Consider the following 27,689-nt stretch of genomic DNA (forward strand, 5'->3'; position numbering starts at 1 on the left):
TTCCAGGCCAGCTCTCTGCTATGGCCAGGGAGTGCAGTGGAGGATGGCCCAGGTGCTTGGGCCCTGCACCCCATGGGAGACCAGGAAAAGCACCTGGATCCTGGCTCCTGCCATCGGATCAGCGCGGTGCGCCGGCTGCAGCGGCGGCCATTGGAGGGTGAACCAACGGCAAAAGGAAGACCTTTCTCTCTCTGTCTCTCTCTCTCACTGTCCACTCTGCCTGTCAAAAAAAAAAAAAAAAAAAAAAAATTTAAAAAATTGCTTTTCAATTTCTTTATATTAACAGAATGTATTTCTTAAATATTATAAACAAATATGTATTACAGAAACAGGTAACACACTGCTTATGATTTCAGGCCTTTGGTACCTGCTGAGGTTAGTTTTCTGTCCTGGCCTATGGTCTGTTTTGGTGAATATTATTGTTGTAGGAAAGCTGGTGAGATGAGTCTGGGTTCATGTCCTGGTGACATTGACAATTTATAAGACTGGACACAATGTGAGGATAGAAGAAGCAAAGTTTTATTTAAGTAAGAAAAAGAGGAACTCTGAACAGACAGAGGGACTGCTAGAAAGACCAAGCTGCTGAGGTCTCTCAGTCTAGGGATATTTGTATGTTTTTATCACATCATCTCCAAAGAGCTAATGTAGCAGTTATGCATTAGCTATTGTGAAGGTGGGGACAGTCTAAATGGAGCCTTTTCTAAGTTATTTCTGTCGAAACCTAAATCTTGTTTGTTGGCAAATATGTTACAATGGACTTCCATCCTGGTGGTTTAGCCTGTATGTATGTTCAGGTAAGGAGTTGCAGGATGGAGCCAGTCTGGCCTGTTGTAGTCTCAGGGCTCCCTCATTGTTACGTGTTTTTGAAATCTTTTAATTGCTTTTATCAGTATTTTTGGGTTTTTGGTATAGATGTTTTGCATAGTTTTCATTAGATATGGTGTATTCTGTAGTTGTTTAGTCATCCATAAATATCAATTTTGTCACATTATTTTATTTAATTATTATGATTTTTCATTATTATTATTCACCATTTTAAACTGAACAGCTCAAGGTGAACATTTGGCGCAGCATTTAAGGTGCTGCTTGGGATGCCTCCATCCCATATTGGAGTGACTGGATCCAAGTCCTGCCTTTGCTTCTGGTTCCAGCTTCCTGCTAGTGTGCACCCTGAGAAGCAGCAGGTCATGGCTCAAGTAGTTGGTTCTCTGCCACCTATGTGGGAGACCTAAATTGAGCCCCCAGCTCCTGGCTTCAGCCTGGCCCAGCCCTGGTAGCCTGGTCATTTGGAGAGCGAACCAGTGGGTAGATCTCTTTCTATTTTTCTCTTACCCTCTGCCTTTGAAATATGATGCAGAAAACAAACAAAAAAACCTAAAAAAGAACTCTGTAGTTTTTCATATATTTATAAGGTTGCACAAATATCCACCACTATCATGTACTTTCAGAACATTTTCATTACTCAGGAACAAAACCTCATACTTGTCAGCTCTACTTTACCATTCCCCAGCCTGTCTCCTGACAACCACTAATTCACCTCCTATCTCTACAAATATGCCTCTTCTGGACATTTTATGATTGGAAGCATGTAATATTTGATCTTTTGTGTCAGGATTTTATTTCACTGAGTATAATGTTTTCAAAGTTCATGTTGTAGCATGTATCAGTGTTTTATTCCTTCTTGTTGACTGAATACTATTTCACTGAGTAGTTATACTACATTTTATTTATTCATGGATAATTGGATTATTTTCAGTTTTTGGCTGTTATAAGTAAAATTTGTGTGCAAGTTTTTGTATTGTCATATGTTTTCGTTTTTCCTAGGAGTTAAGGTGCTGGGGTCATATGGTAATGTTATGCTGATGTTTTTGAGCAACATCCATACTTTTCCCAAGTGACTGCATCATTTTACATCCCAACAGCAATGCATGAGGATTCCAGTTTCTCTGCATTCTTGCTAGTACTTGTTATTGTTGCCCAGTTTTTGCCTAGAGGCTCCCTGTGCTTGTTGGGACATACTCTTGACAGCCAGGCTTCTAGCTTCTCCATAGGCTTCTCTGTGCCTGTGAGCAGCTTCCTGACCAGAGGGATTGCTTAAGGTCTTCCGTCTTCAGATCTTTCTTGAGCTCTCCCATAGCCCTGAGCACATGTGCATGGCCATCCGACTAGATTCTGAGGAATAAACAGAACTTTTTAAAACCATCTATGGACATTTCAATCCCCCACTTTGCTTTCTTATATTTTTTTGGTTAGGTTGTTTGCTCCAGCTGCTTCAGGCAGCTGAGATGCTAAACAATTGCAGCTGGTTGTTTTTGACAAATACCCTTGGGGGAAAAGGCTGTTAGCACTGGGCAAGCTCTGAATCAGGTCAAATCACAGGAAGCCTTGGGAGTGGGTTTTTCAGGGAACTGCCAGTCAGCTGAAATAATCTCAGTTCTCTTGAAAATGGAGCTTTGAAAGAGCTCTAACCCTGTTCTTCCCTCCAGTGGCTGCTAGGCTTGTGATTCCAGTGTGTTTGAGGGCTGTTGCTTTTCCAGGCTACCCTTGAGCTGGGGAGCTGTGGAGGGGAGCAGGGCCAGTTAAAATGCTACAAAGTGTGCTTTTTAAATGCGTTTCAGCCTTTCTTAGTCTATTCATATTGGAAGTTTATTATGATTTATTTATATAAAGTGAGGAGTAAAATTTTATAACATAAAAATACCATTACAGCCTTGTTAACTTTAATAAACTATACATAAAAGATAATGATGCTTATAAGTGCATTTGTTAAACTATGTGTCAGGTCAGCTCTCTGCAGAGGGACTTCCCAGCATGACCTCATTCATCTGTGGGGACACAGAGCGATTCCTCTTTAGATGTACACATTCATCTAATTATCAAGCATGGTCAATCCTCTGCTTTTTTGATTTCTTCCTGCTGTATGAATATGTGTGTCAGTTCTTTGAGCAAACATTTATCTTCCTCATCCACCAGCCATTGAATGAGAACTCAAGCCATACTGATGATTGATTCCGCCCATTGTTTTGGGAGGGTTTCCTCGTGCCCCTGTTCTGTCATCATATCTGGAATCATGTGACTTTCTGTAGCCTCTCTTTTTCTTGCACATCTTGCTGAGGCAGGATTTTGAAAAACAGCCACAAACTTGTCTGTACCCAGAAGAATCCATTATCAAAAATAATATGCATGGGGACTGTGGCTGTCCAGCACTTGACAAGATATAAACCATCTTGTCTCCGATTCCCTGCTTTGAGCAACTCTCAGCTGGTTTTTTTTTTTTTTTTTTTTTTTTTTTTAATTATTTATTTGTGAAGCAGAGTTACAGACAGAGGCAGGGAGGGAGGGAGGGAGGTAGGGAGGTCTTCCCTCCTCTGATTTACTCCCCAAATGGCTGCAACAGCTGGAGCTGAGCTAAACAGAAGCCAGGAGCTTCTTCCGGGTCTCCCATGTGAGTGCAGGGGCCAGCACTTGGGCCATCTTTCACTGCTTTCCCAGGCTACTTGTAGGAAGCTGGATCAGAAGTGGAGCAGCTGGGACTCAAACTGGCGCACATTTGGGATGTTGGCATTGCAGGCAGAGGCTTAATGCCACAGTGCCAGCCCCTCTACTGTCTTTTTTGAGTAAGTGGTCCTCAGATTGTTGCAAGTCTTTGGTTACTATTTAGAGTTCTGGAAAAGTTCATTTTGATTTTTCTTTATGCTTTTTTTTTTTATGCCTTGTTCTTTATGCTTTTAAGAGAGGCATTTTGGAAGTCCATAATTTGCCTTCCCCAGTGATGTCACCATGATTTTTTTAGACACTTTTGTATCTATTTTTATATCCTTTTACCCCCTTTTGAAATATTTTATGGCTCACAAAACGTTGCGAAAATAGTACAGAGTTCCACATTATTTACTCAACTTCCCCTGATGATATAGGGTATTACCCAAAGCAGGAAGTTGGTACAATACTGGTAAGTTTACTATAGACCTTATTAGAATTTCATGAGTTTTTGTCCCTCTTTTTAATTTAGGTGGTGGTGATATATATACAAATTTATCATGTCCAGATTTGTGTAACTATTGCCACAATCAGGGTACCAAAACTGGTTATCTCAAACAAATATTACCCCTGTAGACATGCTCTCTTGCAAAAACTTCATCCCCTGACATCTACTGATCTGTCCTATATCACTGTAATTACATCACTTTGAGAGTGTTAGTAAATGGAATTACACAATATGTAACCCATGGATTTTTTTTTTTCTCCCATTCAGCACAGTGGCTTTGAAATCTACCCAAACTGTTATATCATAATCTGTTTCTTTTACTGCTGAATAGTTGTCTTTATTTGTGTGTACCAGTTTACGTGTTCACTTGGGTAATTTCTAGCTTTTTGCTATTAGAAATACTTTGTAACTTGTTATGAACATTTATATACATATTTCTGTGAATTTTTCATTTTTCTAGGAGAGATATCCAGTAGTGTGATTCCTTTTTTCCTTCTGTTTTACTAAAGGAGGAATGTTAAAATTAACTGATATTGTGGAATGAGGTATTATGATGGAATTATGTATTAAATGTATTAAATATATATGTATTAAAATAGTGAGAGACAAGGGTAAAGAGTTAAAGTATTTCAGTGATTTTAATATGCACATTTATTAGTATTTTAACATCTCTGAAATTGGTACACATCTTCCAACTGATTGTCCTGTACCACCATCTGAAATTGCAGTTATTTTATGGCCAGTGGCATCTGGTGAAAGATCAATATCTTTTTTTTAAAAGATTTATTTCATTTATTTGAAACAAAGAGTTACAGAGAGAGATAGAGACAGAGGGAGAAAGGTCTTCCACCCACTGGTTCGCTCCCCAGATGGCCGCAATGGCTGGAACTGCGCCAGTCTGAAGCCAGGAGCCAGAAGCTTCTTCCGGATCTCCCATGCAGGTGAAGGGGCCCAAGGATTTGGGCCATCTTTTGCTGCTATCCCAGGCCACAGCAGAGAGCTGGATTGGAAGAGGAGCAGCCGGGACTAGAACTGGTGCCCATATGGGATGCCGGCGTTTTAGGCCAGGGTTTTAATCCGCTGTGCCTCAGCACCGGCCCCGAAAGATTGGTATCTTTTATGTTGTGCTTTTGGATTTCATCCTACATTTAATTAGAATCTAGGTAGACTTTAAATAGAAAAATATGATAGATTTGTTTTAAATAATGTAATTCTCATAATACTGTATGGGGTTTATTATGAGCTAAAAGTTTTTTTTTAAGATTTATTTATTTGAAAGGCAGAGTTACAGAGAGAGGTAGAGACAGAGAGAGGTCTTCCATCTGCTGGTTCACTCCCAGATGGCTGCAATGGCCAGAGTTGTGCCATTCCAAAGCCAGGAGCCAGGAGCTTCTTCTGGGTCTCTCACGTGGGTGCAGGGGCCCAAGGATTTGGGCCATCTTCTACTGCTATCCGAGGCCATAGCAGAGAGCTGGATCAGAAGAGGAGCAGCCGGGACTAGAACCGGAGACCATACGGGATGCCAGCGCTTCAGGCCAGGGCTTTAACCCGCTGCGCTACAGTACTGGCTCCGAGCTAAAACAATTTTTAACAATGTGGTTCAGGCAAGAGCTGTAGAGGGCCTAGTGCCAATGGAGATAGTGTGGGAGTTCCTGTTACAAGAAGTGTTTGACAAAACCAAGAAAATATGGTTACTAGTAAGATGTTACTAGTTGATAGAGAAGAATCATATCTAAAGTTGAATTTCTGAATTTAAAGAGATGATTGACTTCTGTATATTAAGATAATCGAAAATGAATCTTGATGTGAATGGAAGGGGAGAGGGAGTGGGAAAGGGGAGGGTTGTGGGTGGGAGGGACGGTATGGGGGGGGAAGCCATTGTAACACATGAGTCGTACTTTGGAAATTTATATTCATTAAATAAAAGATTAAAAAAAAAAAGGAAAAAAAAAATAAAGAGATGATTGAAAGATGTAACAGTTAATGGCACTCATTATTAGTATTGATTCTGACACCACAGAATAAGTAAACATTTTTGTTGATCATAGGATCTAATAAACATTAAAACATTAGAGAAAGGCATTTGGTGTAATGGTTCACGGCTCTTAGTGTGCCCTCATTCCACATTGGAGTGCCTAAGTTTGGTCCCCAGCTCCATCTCCTGACTCCAGCTTCTTGCTGATGGCAAAACTTGCCAGGCAACAGTCATGACTCAAGTAGTTGGGTTCCTGTTACTAGGAAGGAAGATGTTCTATAACTGAGCATTCCTAGACAAAATCTTGGATTAATTGTATTTGACTGGTGTTTGTTACATGCACATCTTTGAAGTGATCACCAAGCCTAGAGAAATAATCTTGCAGATTGAGTTATGCTTTCGTATGGCTCCAGGGTTAAACCAATTAGATTCTTATTCTCCATGAACTGAGGTGATCAATTCGACCTAAGTATCTTACATGAGGACATTTGGGATGAGAGAATGAAGAAGACAAGGAACAGATGATAAGCACACAGTTCTAGTGTATTATGAAAATAGCTTCAAATGATCTTAACTGCATTGTAAATTATTTGGCAACAGTAAGCCAAACGTTATTAGCATCATTTATGTATTTTATTAACAATAATAAGGGAACAATTTACCAGTTACTCTTTCCCAGTCATATTTTTTTTTCTTTTAAAGATTTATTTTATTTACTGGAAAGGCAGAGTGATAGGGAGAAACAAAGAGGAAGAGATTTTCCATCTCCTGGTTCACTCCGCAAATGACACAGTGGTCAGGACTGGGCCAGCATAAGCCAGGAGCCAGTAACTCCATCTGGGTCTCCCAAAAGTGGCAGGTACTCAAGTACTTGGGCCTTCTTACACTGCTTTTCCAGGCACATTAGCAGGGAGTTGGATCTGAAGCAGAATAGCCAGGATTAGAACTGACACTCTGATATGGGATGCTTGCGTCTCAGGCAGCTTAAACTGCTGTACCACAAACAACTGTCCCACAGCACCAACCCCATCAATCATCATTCTTTTTTTTTTTTTTTAATAATTATTTATTTGAAAGTCAGTTACACAGAGAGAGAGGGAAAGAGGTCTTCCATCTGATGGTTCACTCCCCAGATGGCCGCAATGGCCGGAGCTGTGCTGATCAGAAGCCAGAAGCCAGGAGCTTCTTCCCTGTCTCCCACGTGGGTGCAGGGGCCCAAGGATTTGGGCCATCTTCCACTGCTTTCCCGGGCGATAGCAGAGAGCTGGATTGGTGTTGAACCGGCGCCCATATGGGATGCCAGCACTTCAGGCCAGGGCGTTAACCCACTGTGCCACAGCGCCGGCCCCAATCATCATTCTTTTGTTTAATAATTTTTTTTTAAATTTTATTTGAAAAAGAGAGAAGGGAAGAGAAAGATCTTTATCTGCAGGTTTACTCCTCGAACAGCCACAGCCACCCTTGTGGTTGGCTGGGCCAGGCCAAAGGGAGGAACTCCATCTGAGTCTCCCTCATGGGTGACAGGCACCCACATACTTGAGCCGTCTTCTGCTGGTCTCACAGATGCATCAGCAAGAAGCTGGATTGGAAGCGGAACAGCCATGACTTGAATCTATGCTCAAGTGGGATGCTGGTGTTGCAATGACCCAATGTACTGTTATACAACACCAGTCTCCAATCATTATTCTTAATTAAAAAATAAAAAAATCGGCCAGCGCCGCGGCTCACTAGGCTAATCCTCTGCCTGTGGCATCGGCAACCTGGGTTCTATTCTCGGTTGGGGCACCGGTTCTGTCCCAGTTGCTCCTCTTCCAGTCCAGCTCTCTGCTGTGGCCCGGGAAGGCAGTGGAGGATGGCCCAAGTGCTTAGGCCCTGCACCTGCATGGGAGACCAGGAGGAAGGACCTAGCTCCTGGCTTTGTATTGGTGCAGCACGCTGGCTGTCGCAGCCATGTGGGGGGTGAACCAATGGAAGGAAGACCTTTCTCTCTGTCTCTGTCTCTGTCTCTCTAACTCTGCCTGTCCAAAAAAAATCATTTTCCATTCTTAAAACAAGAAGCAGATTTCTGTTTTTTAGTGTAAATGTATTTTTGCCAATTTATGTTTAGGTAAAACATTTTTCTGGAAGATAAGCTTAGAAATATAATAATGCATTATTCTCATCTTTCTTCACACTTTTTTGTCCTTTGAATTGTTAGGCCCAGAGATCTTGCTTGGTTTCCTTAAATTTTGACTCTTAAAGAACTGAGGTAGACATGAATTATTCTCCCTCATGTTTTACTTTCATGTTTTAGTTCTTAGCTGTTAGGATTAAATTCTTTGGCTATGTATAATATTATCTTTATTAAATTATCATTATAGAATGCACAGTTTGTTGCCTGCAAGAGAGGTTCAAAAAAAGAGTGTCACAATTACATTCCTTAAAAATGAGAGGAGAGACTGGCACTGTGCCTTAGCTGGTAAAGTCACTGCCTGCAGTGCAGGCATCCCTTATGGGCACTGGTTCAAGTCCTGGCTGCTCCACTTCCTGTACAGCTCTCTGCTATGACCTGGGAAAGCAGTAGAAGATGGCCCAAGTCTTTGGGCCCCTGGACGCGTGTGGGAGAACCGGGAGAAGCTCCTGGCTTCAGATCAGTGCATCCCTGGCCGTTTTGGCCATGTGGGGAGTGAACCAGCAGATGGAAGACCTCTCTTGCTCTCTGCTTCTCCCTCTCTGTAACTCTGCCTTTCAAATAAATAAAAAAAAACTTTAAAAAAAAATTAAAAAACAAAAAAAAAACAAGAGCGGACCAAATGAGAGCTGGCGCTGTAAGTGGCGGCTTTACTCGCCACACCACAGCGCTGGCCCCCAGAATACTTTTGTCACAAGGGAAGTATTCCATTTTTTTGATTCTGACAGTGATTATATGACAGTGTACATTGAACTGGATGTTAAAAAGGGTGAATGGACCAGCGCTGCGGCTCACTAGGCTAATCCTCCGCCTAGCGGCGCCGGCACACCGGGTTCTAGTTCCCGTCGGGGCGCCGGATTCTGTCCCGGTTGCCCCTCTTCCAGGCCAGCTCTCTGCTGTGGCCAGGGAGTGCAATGGAGGATGGCCCAGGTCCTTGGGCCCTGCACCCCATGGGAGACCAGGAAAAGTACCTGGCTCCTGCCATCACGCGGTACACCGGCCGCCGCGGCCATTGGAGGGTGAACCAACGGCAAAAGGAAGACCTTTCTCTCTGACTCTCTCTCTCTCTCTCTCTCTCACTGTCCACTCTGCCTATCAAAAAATTAAAAAAAAAGGGGGGGGGGTGAATGAACAGAGAAAATTAAGCATCCCAGGGACCGTTTCTCTATACTTTTTTTTTTTTAAATAACAAGTTCTAGGAGTTTTACTTGAATATGAATACATCACGTAGATTGGTCCCTAATGAAATGATCAAATTTTATTGCCTGTTGATTCTTCATTTTCCTGGCACTTGAGAAATTTCATTTTATGGGGCCAGTGCTGTGGCTTAGAAGGTTAAGCTGCGGCCGGCGCTGTGGTGTCCTGCAGCACTGGCATTCCATATGGGCACTGATTATAGTCCTGGATGCTCCTCTTCCAATCTGGCTCTCTGCTATGGCCTGGGATAGCAGTAGAAGATGGCCCAAGTGCTTGGGCCCTTGCACCCACATGGGAGACCCAGAAGAAGCTCCTGGCTCCTGGCTTCGGATCGGCCCTGCTTTGGCCATTGTGGCCTTCTGGGGAGTGAACCAGCGGGTGAAAGACCTTTCTTTCTCTGTCTCTACATCTCTCTGTAACTCTTTAAAATGAATAAAATAAATATTAAAAAAAAAAAAAAGGTTAAGCCTCCGCTTGCAATGTCAGCATCCCATATGGGTGCCAGTTCGAGTCCTCGTTGCTCCTCTTCCAATCCAGCGCCCTTCTAATGTGCCTGGGAAAACAGTGGAAGATGGCCAAGTACTTGAACCACTGTACCTATGTGGGAGGCCTGGATGAAGCTACTGACTCCTGTCTTCGTCTGGCCCATCCCTGGTTTTTGCAGCCATTTGGGTAGTGAATGGCAGGTGGAAGACCTCTCTTTCTCCTTTTCTCTCTGTGTCTCTTCCTTTCAACTAAATAAATAAATATTTTAAAAATTTATTTTTATGATATATTTTTATTTTGATTACAAATTCGAGTGTGAATAAATGCATTACGTTTTAACTTTTACTCTGCTTTCTTTAAGTAGAAAAAGGATGGATTGTCTCTTTACTGATTATTCAGCCATAGTTTCCCAACTTGTGGTATTAATAAGACACTGTAATTTTGTTTTCTAAAATCATTACAGGCTCTAATTGTAGGCTATATATCTCATCCTCCTATTGAAACCTAGGGCATTGTTTCCACTGATATTACTGATAATCTGTAAAACTAAAAGTGAGGGTGGTAACTGGTTTTGCAGCAGCTGGAAGGTATCTGCAGCAAACTGGAGAACAGTGGGAAATAACACAGAAGCAAGTCTTACTGAATAAACTGCTTGTCTCCCATTGAGACTGACCAAGCTATGGTCACTGATTGATTTCTTGCTGCCAGTCAGGCTTCTTTTTAAGGCATCACTTGTGGTAGGGTTCTTTCTTTTCCTTGAACTTGAGCCATACTGTGATCAGTTATGGAGAACAGACAGTGTTAACAAAGTCTGTTAAATGTAATTGAAAATTACAGCATTTCTGATACTGCAAGGCCTCTTCACAGCCATTCACTGTTCAGCGTAGGGTCCTTGTTTGGACTGTTGCAGGACTTGGTGTGTGTTCTCTAATTACTCTGAGTAGTTGACTATCTTACTAGCTAGAGAGAGTTAATTATCAGTCATGTTTATTGAATCAGTAGCTTTGTTTTAACAGTCTTTTTCTAAAAAAAGAACACTGAAATGAATTAGCTTTAATCATTAACTGTTGGCTATTATGAAAAAAATCACATGACCTGCTTTTGTTTTATTTTATTCTCTTTAAAAGTCATCAGATTTTTTTCTAAATGCCTTTGTACCTCCTTTATTGTTATTATTATTATTAAGATTTATTGATTGATTGATTTGAAAGGCAGAGTAACAGAGATAAATGGATAAGAAGAAAGAGATCTTTTATCTGCTAGTTCACTCCCCAGAATGGCCATGGTGGTTGGGGCTAGGCCAGGTGAAAAAGCCAGAAGCTAGGAACTCAAGTTAATCTCCTTCGTGGGTGGCAGGAGCCGTGTACTTGGGCCATCATCTGCTGCCTTCCCACTAATATTAGCAGGGAACGGCATTGGAAGTGGGGCAGTGGGGACTGAAACAGCTTAACCTGCTCACACATGCTAATTCAACTACCTGTAAACTGTTGTCCTTAATTTAATAGGAAATTAAAGGTTTAATTAAGCTAGTATGTTTGGTTTATTTTCAGAATGAAGGAAAGTTTATATTTGTGTACATTTTACATAACAGCTTACTTTCAGAAGTATTTCTAACTTGAGATTTTTTTTTTTTTTTTTTTAGTGAAAATATTCTCTTCGGAATGGGAAATCCTCTTCTTGATATCTCTGCTGTAGTGGACAAAAATTTCCTTGATAAGTGAGTATTAAACTCTTTCCATATACAATGTGAAATTTTATCTCTGAAGGAAAACTTATGAAAACCTAGCATTGAATTCACCATTTAACACCTTCAGTTTGAGGAAAACACAGGACATTCAAATGTTTTACCAGAAAGTATCATTATTAAGTAGTTTATCACAATTTTGCCAGGAAGAAACATACTTTTATTTTATCTGTTGTTATTTTCACATAAATTTCTTGTTTATAATTTAGAAGGAAGACGCATATTTGATTTCCCTAATGGTTGAACTCCCCAGTTTTTTTTTTTTTTTTTTTTTTTAAGATTTATTGTATTTATTTGAAAGAGCTACTTGGAGAGGGAGAGACAGAGAGCAATATCTTCCATCTGTTTGTGTTACTCCCTAGATGGCCTAAAGTCCAGGACTGAGCCAGGCCAAAGACATGCCAATTATACATCAAGAAAGCTATAATACACAAAACAGGGTAAAATCAGTTGAACATCTATGCATGGGTATAAAATTATATCTCCTTTGTTGGCTTGGCATGTGATGGTTTCCCAGAAATTTAAGTAATTCATGGTCATAACTTTTTAAGAAATCAAATGATATTTATAGGTTTGTCTTTTATTCTTTTTTTTTTTTTTTAATTTAACAGATAGAGTTAGAGAGACAGACAGAGAGAAAGGTCTTCCTTCCATTGGTTTAATCCCCAAATGGCTGCTATAGCTGGAGCTATGCCGATCTGAAGCCAGGAGCCAAGTGCCTCTTCCTGGTCTCCCATGTAGGTGCAGGGGCCCAAGCACTTGGGCCATCCACTGCTTTCCCGGGCCACAGCAGAGAGCTGGACTGGAAGAAGAGCAACCGGGTCTAGAACCCGGTGCCCACACGGGATGCCAGCGCTGCAGGCAGAGGATTAACCTAGTGAGCCACGGCTCCGGCCCCCAAATGATATTTAAAAATACAAATATTAAGTTAAAATTTCATTTATTTTTAAAAAGATTTATTTGATTATTTGAAAAGCATTGTGACAGACACAGAGGGATCGAGGGAACAAGGGAAACAGCTAGAGATATATTTTCCATCTGCTGGCTTACTCCCCAAATGGCCACTATAGCCAGGTCTGAGCAATGCCAAAGCTATGAGCCAGGAGTTCCCATCTGGATCTCCCATGTGGGTGGCAGGGGCCCAAGTGTTTGGGCCATTTTCCACAGCTTTTCTAGGCATAGTACAGGGAGCTGGAGTGGAAGCCAGAGTAACCAGGACTTCTACCAGCGCTCTGACCTGATTTGGCAGGCTCTTGTGACAAGTGGTGGCTTAAATTGCTGTGCCACAATGCTGGAGCCCAACATTTTCAATTTTATTACATAATAACTAGTGTTACTATTTTAGTGAACATTTCTCTAGACATCTGTTAAGCATATACAGAGAATTTTCAGAAAGTTTGAGGAAAATGTATATTATGGAAAAACTGCATGAAGTTCAAAATTATTTGAAACTAAAAGATTAATTCCATTTTCCATGGCTTTTTTAAGAACATTCATAAAACTTAGAGGTGTGTGTTTATAGGCTTATACTGTTTGTAATTTTTTTTTAAGATTTATTTATTTATTTGAGAGGTAGAGTTACAGACAGAAAGAGGGAGAGACAGAAAAAAAGGTCTTCCATCTGCTGGTTCACTCCCCAAATGGCTGCAATGGCCAGAACTGGGCTGATCTGAACCCAGGAGCCAAGAGCCAAGAGCTTCTTCCTTGTCTCCAACATGGGTGCAGGGGCCTAAGCACTTGGGCCGTCTTCCACTGCTTTCCTGGGCAATCAGCAGAAAGCTGGATGGGAAGTGGAACAGCTGGGACTCAAACTGGTGCTCACTAAGCAACAGCGCCAGCCCCTACTGTTTGTAATCTCAGGTAATTTGCTTTGTTTAAAATTCTGCTCAACACTGTTTTTAGTCTCTATTTTTAAAAATTCAGGCAGTATGGTCAGAATGATAATGACTTGGCAGCTGAGAATGACATTACTGAGAGCTCCACTAACTTCTCTTTCTTACTAGCAGCTGATGGTTTATTTTACTTTTGGGGGAGTGTTTTAATCTTTAACTTTGAGTTTGAAGTCAGTGCTTAGAGATAAAAAGCAAATGTTCAGACCCTAACCATAAAAGGTGGTTTTATGTTATAGTTATATCCCTGTCCATTTCTTCTACCGTACATTTGAGAGTGTTCCTTATGATTTTAATAGACTACATTTAGCTTATACTTTAGCCGTGTTTAGTATTTTACATTTGAACTGTGTAAATAAATTAATCAGGAATACTTTACTAGCTGTATACTGCTGTGATTTGACTAATGATGGCCATTCCAAAATTTATGTTGAGGGGCCGTCGCCATGGTGGCGCAGTAGGTTTATCCTCCATCTGTGGCGCCAGCATCCTATATGGGTGCTGGTTCTAGTCCCGGCTGCTCCACTTCCAATCCAGCTCTCTGGTATGGCCTGGTTAAGCAGTAGAAGATAACTCAAGTGCTTGGGCCCCTGGACCCACATGGGAGGCTGGGAAGAATCTTCTGGCTCCTTGCTTTGGATCTGTGCAGCTCCAGCTATTGTGGCCATTTGGGGAGTGAACCAAAGGAAGGAAGACCTTTCTTTCTGTCTCTCCCTCTTACTGCCTGTAACCCTACCTCTCAAATAGATAAATAAATCAATCTTTTAAAAAAATTTATGTTGAATATTTTTTAAAAATTAAAAAAAAATTGATGAGCAAGTGTGCACTCTCCATGTGCCTATTCACTCTACAGTACCCACAGTGGCTGATGATTGGGGCTGAAGCTGGGGGCCTGTAACTTAATCAGGGTCTCTGACATGGGTGACAGAAGCTCAGTTGCTTGAGCCATTACTGCTGCTTGCTAAGGTCTGCATTAGCTGGAAGCTAGAGTCAGGAGCAGAGTGGGGAATCAAACCCAGGCACCTGTGATATGGGATGTCGGCATCTCTGAAAGGCAGAGTTGGAGAGAAAGAGAGAGAGGGAGAGAAATCTTTCATCTGCTGGTTTACTCCCCAAATGGCTGCAATGGCCAGGGCTGAGTCAGCCAGGAGCCAGAAGCCAGGAGTTTGTTCTGGGTCTCCCACGTGTGTGCAGGGGCCCAGGGACTTGGCTTTCTCAGGCGCATTAGCAGAGGACTAGGTCTGAAGTGGAGTTGCTGGAACTTGAATTGAAGCTGTACTCAGATGCCGGCACAGGCAGCAGTTTAATCCACTATGCTGCAACATAGGCCCCAGCTTAAGTGATTTTAATAAGGCTGAGTCTCAGGTTGACAGTTTGACAGCAGTCTCATGAGAGACCTTGAGCGAAAGTCACTTGACTAAGCCACTCCTGGATTCCTGATCCTTCTGAATTGATGTGAAATGACTGTGCGTTATTTTAAACTGCTGTGTTTTGGATGAATTTTTTACATAAGAGCACTAAAAATTAAAGCAAAGTGTTTTGTTTTTTTCCCCATTAGAACCTGTTTGGAAAGTTGGTATGCAGGTTTTTGTTGTCTTCATTGATGGGACTTAATTTTGCCTTGATTTGTTAAAAGCCTACTTTAGTTTTTTGGGTGGAGGTGACCCCTAAAATCAGTAACCTTTTCTGTGAATCTATTCATTTTTTAAAAAAGATTTTTGAAGAGTTAGGAGGAGGAGGATGAAAGAGAGAGAGAAAGAGAGAAAATCAGAGAATGAGAATATCTTCCATCTGTTGGTTCTCTCCCCAAATGGCTGCAGTGGCCAGGGCTGGGCCAGCACAAAGCCACGAGCTTCTTCCGGGTCTCCCACATGAGTGTGACTTGGTCCATCTTCTACTGCTTTCTCAGGTTAGGGATCAGAAGTGGAGCAGCTGGCTCTCAAACAAGTGCACGTATGGGATGCTGGCACTGCAGGCATAGGCTTAACCTGCTAACCCACAATGCTTGCCCCAAGTCTGTTCATTTTCTTCACAAAAAAGTCTTCCAGTTTCCTTTCTGAAATGTAAGCTGTGTTGCTTTCTTCTTAGAGTTGGGTAGTAAAAAGCACTAGAGGTATTATAGTTAAGTAGGCTATTTTATCTGTCCCTCCCTATCTCTTTTTTCTTAGTTCAGAACTGCTTCTGTTTGATTTCTGCAGAGAATAAATCTCTAATTAATTTTAAGAATTTTAAGAAGTGATAGTCATATGGTAGTTCTCCTTTTTTAATTCCGTACCTTTTTTACGTTCCCTGAGGTACTTGCTTATCTCCCTGCACTGAGACTTTGGGCTTCTTTCTGCTGGTGGACAAGGCTTGCAAATCACCTGTAGCTTCTTTCTGTTGCATGTGAGAGTTTAGTTTTCCATCAGCTCTGCTAAAGTTATTATTCCCCATCCACTTCCTTTTTCTAAAAATGTTTGGATACGTATTGACAATTGATGCTTACATTAGTTTTTTTTAATCCTATAGATGTGTACCTTTAAAGATAATTTTATTATCATTTTAGAGAAACCTTAGAAAGGAGAGTAGGTAGTTTTTTTATGTTTACATCAAAGTCAAAGGGTGTGAGTGTGTTTCACGGTTATTATGTATTATGGCAGGATAGATGTAACTACAGACTTGGACTGTTGAGGTAATTTGGACATAATTTAATCCTCTTTACTCATTTTACTCCAGAGGAAACAGGCATAGGGAAGTTAAATACTTTGCCCGTTGATGATAGTGACCAATACAGTCCTGAATCTAGTCCTAGAATTTGTACCTCTTGACCCTCATTTGTTCCTCTTCCACTATGCCATACTAACTGCCTTTATTTCTTAACTACATGTTTAAATCGCTGGTAGTTAAAACAGATTGTGCAAATGTTTATTACTAACTAGTACCAAACTTTTGAGATTCAAAGCAAGTAAACCTGGTTTCTTCCTTATAGAGCAATTTCTGGATAAAGAATTATCTTGAGCCGGCGCCGTGGCTCAATAGGCTAATCCTCCACCTTGCGGCGCCGGCACACCGGGTTCTAGTCCCGGTTGGGGCGCCGGATTCTGTCCCGGTTGCCCCTCTTCCAGGCCAGCTCTCTGCTATGGCCAGGGAGTGCAGTGGAGGATGGCCCAGGTGCTTGGGCCCTGCACCCCATGGGAGACCAGGAAAAGCACCTGGCTCCTGGCTCCTGCCAGGATCAGCGCGGTGCGCCGGCTGCAGCGGCGGCCATTGGAGGGTGAACCAACGGCAAAGGAAGACCTTTCTCTCTCTGTCTCTCTCTCTCACTGTCCACTCTGCCTGTCAAAAAAAAAAAAAAAAAAAGAATTATCTTGACTTTATTTCACATCTTCTGTTGATTAGTGGCCTCATTGTTAATTTTAAGTAATTTATGTGATAACCTTAACTTAAAATTTCTCAAGCAAGCCATATTTTTTATAAAACAGGTTTTTTAAAATTAGTGTTTATGATCTCCTTTGGGTTTCTTGGCTTTCATTGTCTTTTCTGTTGACTCATAATCTCTTGTGCAATATTGTTTACTAGATTTATAATTATATGCATAGAATAAGCTTTGCAAGTAGTATTTATAACATTTTATGGGGAGAGAAAATTAGGAAAAGTGTTTTGATAATTTTGGAAAATCGTTTATATACATAATAAACTATTGGTTTTAGGGAATTACATTGTAGTTTTGACTCCTAGCGTAGTGCTTTGGTACATGTTTGGTGGGTAACAGTAAATTATGCCTGCAGAAAACAATGTTTAAGGAAAATTTTCTTTTAAAGATTTGTTTTTTATGTATTTGAAAGCCAGAGTTAAACAGAGAGAAGGAGAGCAAGAGAGAGCGAGAGAGCTTCCATCCTCTGGCCCACTCCCCAAATTGCCCCAATGTCCAGGGCTGGGCCAAGCCAAAGCCAGGAGCCAGGAGCTTCTTCTGAGTCTCCCACATGGTTGCAGGGGCCCAAGTACCTGGGCCATCCTCCATTGCTCTCCCAGGTACATCAGCAGGGAACTAGATCAGAATTGGAGCAGTTGGCCTTAAATCAGCACCCATAGCAGATGTTGGTGTTGCAAATGGCACCTTAACCTGCTGTACCACAACACTGGCCCATAAGGAAAGATTTTTAAAAATAGAATTTTAAATGTTCAAAATTGCTAAGAAGTTGATGTTCTTTTTTCGCTTTTTAAAATATTTTTTAAAGATTTATTGATTGATTTGAAAGGCAGAGTAAAAGAGAGGCAGAGAGTGAGAGAGAAAGAGAAGAAGAGATGTTTCATCTGCTGGTTCACTTCCCAAATAGCCGCAACGGCCAGGACTAAGCCATGCTGAAGCCATGAGCCAGTAGATTCTTCCAGGTCTATCAAATGGGTGCAGATGGCACTTGGGCCGTCTTCTTGGACTTTCCCAGGCACATTAGCAGGGAGCTTGGTGCCTGGCCCTTGTTTTGCACTTCTATATATATTTTTCATGTGCTAAATTTTAGTTTTACACAACAGTTTTCTTCTAAAAAATAAGAGCCATCATATGCAAATGGCCTTTGCAAAGTAGAATGGTGATAAATGATTGAATCTGAAGATCATGGAAAATCAATATGAAAAAATTTTTAAAGGTTTATTTATTTATTTGAAAGAGTTACAGAGAGGCAGAAGCAGAGAGAGCAACAGAGGTCTTCCATCTGCTGGTTCACTCTTCAAATGGCTGTGATGGTCGGAGCTGGACCAATCTGAAGCCAGGAGCCAGGATCTTCTTCCTTGGTTGCTGGGGCCCAAGGACTTGGGCCATCTTCAACTGCTTTCACAGGCCATTGCAGGGAACTGGATGACATGGAGTAACTGGAACTGGCATCTAATGGGTTACTGGCACTGCAGGCAGCAGCTTTATCCACTGTGCCACAGGACAGCCCCTGAAAAACTTTTTAGGAACAAAGCAAGGGGCCACTGCTGTGGCATAGCAGGTTAAGCTGCAGCCTGCAGTGCTGGCATCCCATATGGGTGCTGGTTTGACTGCTGGTTGCTCCAGTTCAATCTAGCTCCCTGCTGATGGCCTGGGAAAGCAGTGATGGCCCAAGTCCCTGGGACCCTGCTACCCACATAGGAGACCCAGAGGAAGCACCAGGCTCCTGGCTTTGGCCTGGCCCAGCCTGTCATTGTGGCCATTTGGGGAGTGAACCAGCGGATTGAAGATCTCCCTCTGTGTCTCTCTCTAATTTTTTTTTTTTTTTTTTTTTTTTTTTTTTTTGACAGGCAGAGTGGACAGTGAGAGAGAGAGACAGAGAGAAAGGTCTTCCTTTGCCGTTGGTTCACCCTCCAATGGCCGCCGCGGCCGGCGCACTGCGGCCGGCGCACCGCGCTGATCCGAGGGCAGGAGCCAGGTACTTCTCCTGGTCTCCCATGGGGTGCAGGGCCCAAGGACCTGGGCCATCCTCCACTGCACTCCCTGGCCACAGCAGAGAGCTGGGCTGGAAGAGGGGAAACCGGGACAGAATCCGGCGCCCCGACTGGGACTAGAACCTGGTGTGCTGGCGCCGCAAGGCGGAGGATTAGCCTAGTGAGCCGCGGCGCCGGCCTATCTCTAATTCTTTAAAAAAAAAAAAAAAAAAGAGAAAAAAATGAGTGTATAAAAATTGTATGCAATTATTATCTGATAATTATTACCATTACTTGCTATTTATTGAGCATATCTGAGGTAACCTCAAAAAGTCCCTGAAAAATATAATGAAGAGTTTTTTGGTGCAAAAAAAATTGAAATCTACACTTATGAGGGTTTCTTCAAAGAGTTTGGAAGAAATGTGGCTTATGAAAAAACTATGGATTTCAATTTTTGTTTCTGCACTAAGATGAATTGTAAAACACCCTGTTCCATGAACTTTTTGAGGTATCCTCATATTAGGTATGTTTCAGTTCAGTTCTTGTGCCAACTTTATGATCTGAGAATCCTCATAAAGCATATCTTACAGTGTAAGAGATTTGTTCATGGCTGCCAGCTGCATTGGTAATAGTACAGAGATTTGAAAACTCGTTTGTTTTCATTGTGAAACCTATAATCCTTATTTTCTGCTATCAAAGTTTGAAAGTAGAAAACATTTGTATACCCAGGTTCATTTGACATAAATTATGGTAGACATATAAAGGTTGATAAACTTGATGAAATTCAATTTTCCTTCAATTATAGGTTTAGTGTAGGCAAAAAAAAAATTGTATTTAACTGGGTGCAAAAATTTTTACTGTTAAGTTTTAGTGTTAGAGCTGGCACCGTGGCTCACTAGGCTGATCCTTCGTCTGTGGTGCCAGCACCCCAGGTTCTAGTCCAGGTTGGGGTGCCAGATTCTGTCCCGGTTGCTCCTCTTCCAGTCCAGCACTCTGCTGTGGCCTGGGAAGGCAGTGGAGGATGGTCAAGTGCTTGGGCCGTGCACTCACGTGGGAGACCAGGAGGAAGCACCTGGCTCCTGGCTTTGGATTGGCGCAGCGCGCCGGCCGTAGTGGCCATTTGGGGGGTGAACCAACGGAAGGAAGACCTTTCTCTCTGTCTCTCTTTCTCTCTCTCACTAACTTTGCCTGTCCAAAAAAAAAAAAAAAAAAGTTTTAGTGTTAGAGTGATCAAAGTGACTGAACAGTTTTCTTGTTTAAATTTTCAAAACTATACAGTTCTTGTATTGGGAAGTTGGTAGGTTGCCTATAGGTGACTTGTTTTTAGAATACAGCAAACATTGTCATGGTTTAGGAATATTAATTAGATATTCATGTTCTTAGATTTCCAAAAAATTCTTTTCTTCTAGAATATCCGTTTGTGTTTATTTGAGCTTTGTGAAGCTGGTTTTTCCCTGGAATATGAACAATGAATCTTTATCTAATTAAAAGAAAAGCAGAATTTTGTTAGTTGGTTTTGATGCACTCAGTTTGGCAAAATACACTAACTGAAAATTAGTAGTAACATTTGTGGCAGGAAGTAGGCTATTGAAAAGCATCTTTTCTAGCATACTGAAGAAATACAAGTGGGTGTGAGGAGGGAAGGAAATGTGGAACATATGAATACTTCCAGATGAGCAATGCTGTAATTATGGAGAGAAAAGGAAGAAGTCTGTTTTAATAGGCGTGGAGAAGGGAGGGAAGCAATGTGTAAGACAAGTTTCCCTGGTTTTTTCCTGACATTAGACAGATACCACAGAAGAAGAGTGGGGTAATTGAAAAAAAATTATAATTAGAAATGAAAATTCTCAGTTTTTTGATGGGAAGCTACAATAGTTGAGGAAACATGCTGTTCTGATAGATGTAAATCTTTAATAACGTTAGCACAAAAACCTTAGGTAAGTCTTAATTACTGTAAGTATAAATGAAATAGTTATTGTTTATTCTAAAAATGTTTAAAACCGCCAGGTGTTTGGTTCAGAAGCTAAGCTGCCTGTGGCTTGAGACAAATGCATCTCATTTTGGAGTGCCTAGGTTTAAGTCTTGGCTCTACTCTCTATTCCAGCTTCCTTTTGGTGGGCATCCTGGGAGGCAGCAGTTTTTGACTCAAATACTTGGCTCCCAGTCACTCATGTAGGAAACCTGGCTGGAGTTCTTGGTTCCTGGCTTTGGCCTGGTCCAGCTCTGGCTGTGGTGGGCATTTGGGAAATGATACAGGAGATGGAAGAGCTGTCTGTTTTCCTGTCTCTTTGCCTTTTCAATAAAATAAAATTTAAAAGTGCTTAAAGTAATAAGTTGCTCATAAATTTCCCTGATTAGTCATTGCTAATAATTATAAGTGAATTATCTGTATAAACAAAGATGAATTATTTCTATAAATGGGTGTATGTTAGATTTCGATTGTCAAATGGGGCTCCCTATGTAAGGTTAAAAACTTTAATGCTTTGCTTTAAAACACTGTGAAGTGTTCTGACACTTTCATAGCTAAATCTTTATTAAGCTATTTTGCTTAAAATACAATGGAATAGATTTGTGAACTTGTTCCCTTGCAAAAAGGCTGTAATAAGTATATGAGGCTACCTAATGGTGAAAAATTAAAGTTTAAAAGGTAATTATTATTGGTGCTGCAAAAACAGAAAGTTAATTGCAACAATCAAGCAATAACCAGACTTTCAAATGAGCAGCATATACTTAGAAAATTTGTAGACCACAGGCTCTTTACAGATACATGTGCAGTGAGTATTTTGAAGATCATAGAAGTGAAAATGCAGATGAAAAATAGAAGAAATATCTGCTAGAACAGGTGTTGTATAGCACTTGTGTTAAGCTGCTGCTTGGGATGCCTGCATTCCAGATCAGCATGCCTAGCATGGAGTCCTACTTCCAATTCCAAAGCACCTGGGAGGTGATGATGGCTTAGCCTTGGCTGTTGTGGGCATTTGGGAAATGAACCAGGTAATGAAAGAACATGTGTGCACACGTGCTCTTTAACTCTGTCTTCAGCCCTGTCACTCTGTCTTTCAAATACATAAATCTTGAAAGAAATCTGTGCTAATAATTCAGTTATGTATTCCTTCTGCTCCTTCATACATAGTACAAAGCTTGCGTCTTTTTCTGAAAATGGAAAGAATTTGATGAGCTCAGTGACCTTCTGAACCAGAGACATGTGCTGATACAGAGGTTCTCTAATGTTATCAAACTAATGAAATGGTGAACTGTTGTTGATTAGGGATTTAGACTTCCTATATTTACCAGTAAGTGAAATGTAGAGTAAGTAGTGCATCCTTTGCTTAAAGGATGGCACTTATTCTCACTTAAAAAAAAATAAAAGATATATAATTCATGCCTCTGTTGGATCCAGAAATTCTAGAACTTACTTGCTTTTTTATGTATTAAGGACTTGGAAAAAGCACTGTACTGTATAGACATGTACTTTTGAAGGTTTGGTGAACTTTGCAGAAGAAAATGGGTTTCAGTTAAAGCTGTAGACCATAATTATAGATTTGGAATTGGGTGCAACCAAGGCCTCTAAAGCTTAATTTGAAAGTGTTAGCAAGAAAATTGTAATTTTTTCATTCAGCCTTTACATTTGGTGGAAAATTCAGGCAAGTGGGTAAAACACACAACATGGCAGTAGTGAAAACTTAGACTAAAAATGTGTCATTTGTCTACACTGCCATTCCTTCTAGCTGATGAAATCCAACTCTGCTCTAGCATTAGAAGAATAAAAATCACACCTGTACCACAGTGACAATTTTAAATGCAACTTTACAAGTCTACATGGTATGTAAAGCATAGTAAGACTGCTATTGCCCTGCTAAGTACTTCCAGTCCTTATCTAGGTCCTATTGAAAAACTGGTGATCTCATTTTTATGAAAATTAATCAGGTTGTTTAAAAATTAAACATTTAAGAAGACATCAACATGTCTCAGATTCAAATCCTATCTATTTAAATGAGTTACATTTGCTTCCCATAAAAAGCTTATTTCACTCAAACTAGAGCAGTAAATATTCTATATTTAGGTTTCATCCTTGACCAACAATTCAAATGAAAAAGCCCAATATGATTAATAAAGAAAAGAGTGGGAATTAACACACCCTCTTAAACTTGTTTTACATTATGTTTGATGTTTAAAAAGTCTGAACGTTTGTAATTTGTAGTAGGAAAACATTGAGTGATGGACATCTGCCTACCCTAATGGCGAACAACTGCAGAAGGCTTCAATCACCTGTGTTTGGGGCAGAGCAGAGTGAGGACTGTCTTTAAAGCACCGAGCTCTCTTGATGAGAGGCTCAGAGGTACACTAGTCTGTATTATCCTAACATCCGTCAGGCCATCTAGGTTGCTGTTCTCTAAGCAAGGTCTTTATTTGTCAAGAAGTCTATGCTTGACCTCTAAATTTGCCCAATTTAATGGTGAGATACATAACCTTTGGGTTGCTCTGATGTTTGGTATATATTTGCTGGGTTCTGATCCACATCCTGAAGGCCACCATGACTTCTACATCCTAAACTAAGAACCTCTAGATCACTAAGAATTTCACCGAACTTGGCCATTCTCCTCCAGTAAAATTACCAAGCATTCCCCTAAGGGAGGCACCGGGAAAATAGCCATGTGGAGCTCCTGAGTGTCCTGGGAATTCTCCTGTCCTCAATCTGATTCCTACTCCTTTATTTTCCTTTTTTTTTTTTTTAAGATTTATTTATCTTTTTAAGAGGCTGAATTACAGACAGAGGGAGAGACAGAAAGGTCTTCCATCTCCTGGTTCACTTCCCAAATGGCTACAAGGGCTGGAACTGGGCTGATCTGAAGCCAGGAACTTCTTCTGTGTCTCCCACATGGGTGCAGGGTCCAAAGCACTTGGGCCAGGTTCCACTGGTTTCCCAGGCCGTAAGCACAGAGCTGGATTGGAAGAGGAGGAGCTGGGACACGAACTGGCACCCAAGTGGGATGCTGGCACTGAAGGCAGAGGCTTAACCGACTATGCCACAGCGCTGGCCCCTACCCATTCTTTTTCTTTGGTCTCTCATTCTTCATGTTTTCACTTATACTTCCAACATTCTGGAGTTCTCTGGTGCCTGAATTGAACTTTCAGCATTATATTAGAATCTTCATTATAATCTGTTTTACAGGCATGGCCAAGATCATGGCTTGCTTTTACCAGTGGCCCAGTAGCCTGTGTGTCTTCACTTGTTACTTGTAAGGCTGAGCTGAATCAAGATTTGTTTCTAGGGCCCTTTCACATCCTTGAATGACAGCATTTGGGTTTTGTGATTTGGTGGAGACACTGGCTCTCCCAGCATACAGTGTGGCTGAGTGGGGGTTCAGATTGATGCCATTTATGAACAAGATGTGGAGGTTACCCTGAGGCACCTGATGGTCCTGAAAATTCCTAGCTAAGAGCAATAAAAAATTCCCAGCTCCACCCAGAAGGGCAGATTACTTAATTTGTAGAACCTGTTGGATCACAAGAAACGCACCTAACTATAAGGAGGCTGCTGTTACAGGTATACCCCCTAGAGTTAGAGTCCGTGTTGCAGCAGTCAGCCCCTGGCTGGGCTGCTTGCTGTCTGCTCCCTTGCGGTTTGTTCTATAAGTCTGCTCTGACTATTTACCATAGTCACTATTTACCATAGTCAGAGGGCAAATCTATAGAACATGTACTTTTGTACTTTTGAAGATTTGGTGAACTTTGCAGAAGAAAATGGGTTTCAATTAAATCTCTAGACCATAATTATAGATTTGGAAGTGGGTGCAACCAAGGCTTCTAAAAGCTAATTTGAAAGTGCTAGCCTTGCCGGCCTTAATTGGTCACTTACCGCCCCATAAGAGAGTGGCTTTCTGTAATTCACTGTCACTTAGGGCTTCAGTGGCAACTGCTGTGTTATAATTTGCGTGATCCATTATCTTTTGGGTTATTTTCACATCTAATTCTACATTTCTACATTTCCGGAGCTATGGCAATCCGAAGCCAGGAGCCAAATGCTTCCTCCTGGTCTCCCATGTGGGTGCAGGGGCCCCAAGCACTTGGGCTATCTTCCACTGCCTTCCCAGGCCACAGCAGAGAGCTGGACTGGAAGAGGAGCAGCCGGGACTAGAACCCAGTACCCATATGGGATGCTGGCACCACAGGCAGAGGATTAACCAAGTGAGCCACGGCACCAAGCCCCGAGTCATCACCTTCTGCCACCCAGGGTAAACATTATCAAGAAGCTGGAATGGAGAGTGGATCTGGGTTTTAAGCCTAGCCATTTCCTGTATGTAGTAGAGAATGAGATACAGATATTCCATGTCGGTTCCATTCCTTTTTTTTTTTTTTTTTTTAATATATATTTACTTTATTTTGAAGTCAGAGTTAGAGGCAGAAAGACGGAGAGAAGAAAGGGCTTCTTCCATCCTTTGATTCACTTCCCAGATGGCTGTAACTGCTAGGGCTGGGCCATACTGAAGCCGGGCGCCAGGAGCATGGGATCATTTTTAACAGTTTGTTTTAGCTCAACAGAAATTTTTATGGAGTACATGCTTTGTGGTCAGCATTTTGACAGATACTTGGAATACAATGTTAAAATAATTATTTTTTGCCTCAAGGCAGATAGTAATTTAATTGAGGAGACATTTGGGAAGAAATCACTTATTTACAGTGACTTGACAGAATGGAGATTGCGAGTTTGCTTGGAAGCTGCTTATGGCTGTGTGATCTTGTTGATGTTGCTTAATCTATGGAAGTTCCATTTCTTTGTGAATAAAATAGAATTATTAAGATTAAATGCGATAGTTTGTGTTTAGCATATGTGGGTTACTATTTGACTACAGAGGAGCTTGAACTGTCTCTTCCTTTCCTCTTTTGGACAATGGAGAACACTCGAGGGATTTAAACGGGACTGACATGGTATAATTCACATTTTAGCATTATGGAGTGCTGGTGCTGTGGTGGCGCAGTGTGTTAGGCTGCTGGCTGCAGTGCCAGCATCCCATGTGGTTGACCATTTGTGTCCTAGCTGCTCCACTTCCAATCCAGCTCCCTGTTAATGCACCTGGAAAAGCAGCACAGGCTGGCCCAAGTGCTTGGGTCCCTGCACCCATATGGGAAACCTGGAAGAAGCTCCTGTCTTCTGGTTTTGGCCTGGTCCATACATCTGGTCATTGCGGCCACTTGGGGAGTGAACCAGAGGATGGAAGATCCTGCTTCCTCCCTCATTCCTTCTCCCCTCTTCTTTATGTAATTCTGTCAAAGTTAATAAATCTTTAAAAAAAAAAAGTTATGGAAATCACTGTGTCTGCACTGCATTAGTAGAAGAGGCTAGAGTGGTAAACCTGCTGGAAGATTATGAGCTGATTATGGTAGTTGCAGTGGAAGGATTGGGGAAAGTACAGTAACACTGTTAACACTCTCATGATTAATTTAATGAAGATAGCAAAAGAGTTAGGGATAGCATTCCTAATTTTGCTTTTGGTGACTGAGTAGATGGCAGTATTTACATCTGAGCTATGAAGTACGAGAGGTAGACATAGTAGAGGGCCTAGAGAGGTTGAGTTTAGGTTTGTTACTTCTTGAAATGACTATGTGATGTCCAAGTGAGCATATTTAGGAGACAGTTTTACTTATGTTTTTAGTAGATAGAGAATTCATGACTAGAACAATTTATAGTAAGTATATTTAATTTTTCATTATTTGGCATACAAATGATAGTTTTGTTACCATTATATATTGATGATATTTAAGGCAACCACTAGATGAACCTTAGCAAGTGAGTTGTAAAGTTGGAATTTAGTGGATGGATGGATAAATAATAATTATGAAAAGAGACTTACAGGGGCCAGTGCTGTGGTGCAGCAGGTTAACGCCTTGACCTGAAGCGCCAGCAACCCATATGAGCACCAGTTTGAGACCCGGCTGCTCCACTTTCAATCTAGCTCTCTGCTATGGCTTGGGAAAGCAGTAGAGGATGGCCGAAGTCCTTGGGCCCCTGCACCCACATGGGAGACCCAGAAGAAGCTCCTGGCTTCGGATCAGCGCAGCTCTGTCTGTTGTGGCCAATTGGGAAATGAACCATCGGATAGAAGACCTCTCTCTCTCTTTCTCTCTGCCTTCCCTCTCTCTGTGTAACTCTGACTTTCAAATACATAAATAAATCTTAAAAAAAAAAAAAAGATTTAGAAGAAATGGTCAACTTAGCAGGAGAACCAAGACACAGTCTCACAAAATGTAGTGAGTTTATATGATGAGTGGTCAATTATAACAGATGCAACAAAGATGTCTAATAAAATAAGGCCTAGAAATTCCAGTGTATTGGACAATAAGATGCTAGTGGTTACTTAGGTAAATTGCAGTGGGGTTGTGGGAACAGAAGTGAAAATAAAAATGTGTTATGAATATGTGATAAGTCTGCTATAAGATAAGCCACTTTTATTGTTGCTATCCAAGAGCTAAGCAGTGACATCTTCCAAGTACCAAATTTTTACAACTTCTTTTAATGAAAATCAGTTCCTGGTCATTTTGAGTAATTACAAATTACTTTATAAAAATAAAAAGCATTTAAAGAAAAAATAGTATGAAGAATATATTCTATTTTATGAATTTAGATTTAAAACTTTTAATTCTTCAGCTTTGTCTAATTGAGTCTTAATTCTCATCTACTTTGCTAATGAGAATTAAAAATATTACTTTCTTAAACCTTGTAACTTTTTGCTATTATTTTTTTCTAACCCAGTGATTTATTCTTAATCTGTTTGTGTATAAGCCTCTTAAATTTGATTCCAGCTTCAATCTCAAACATTGTGCTGATTAACACTTCTGATCCCCATTATTTATTTTCTTAT

General features: G+C 41.1%; 1 protein-coding gene across 4 annotated transcripts in view; it reads left to right on the top strand.

Moving 5' to 3' along the window:
- The window catches only part of ADK (adenosine kinase), a 598,204-nt gene that overhangs the window by 43,902 nt on the left and 526,613 nt on the right, over positions 1 to 27,689 (top strand). For all 4 annotated transcript variants that reach the window (XM_008269935.5, XM_089313496.1, XM_008269936.5 and 1 more), the window contains exon 2: positions 11,456 to 11,530. In XM_008269935.5, the coding sequence (XP_008268157.1) occupies positions 11,456 to 11,530 (75 nt within the window). The remainder of the gene's footprint in view (positions 1 to 11,455; positions 11,531 to 27,689) is intronic.

The sequence above is a fragment of the Oryctolagus cuniculus genome, chromosome 15 (assembly GCF_051225735.1).
Source record: "Oryctolagus cuniculus isolate XC-2025 breed Fujian yellow rabbit chromosome 15, ASM5122573v1, whole genome shotgun sequence".
NCBI lineage: Eukaryota > Metazoa > Chordata > Mammalia > Lagomorpha > Leporidae > Oryctolagus > Oryctolagus cuniculus.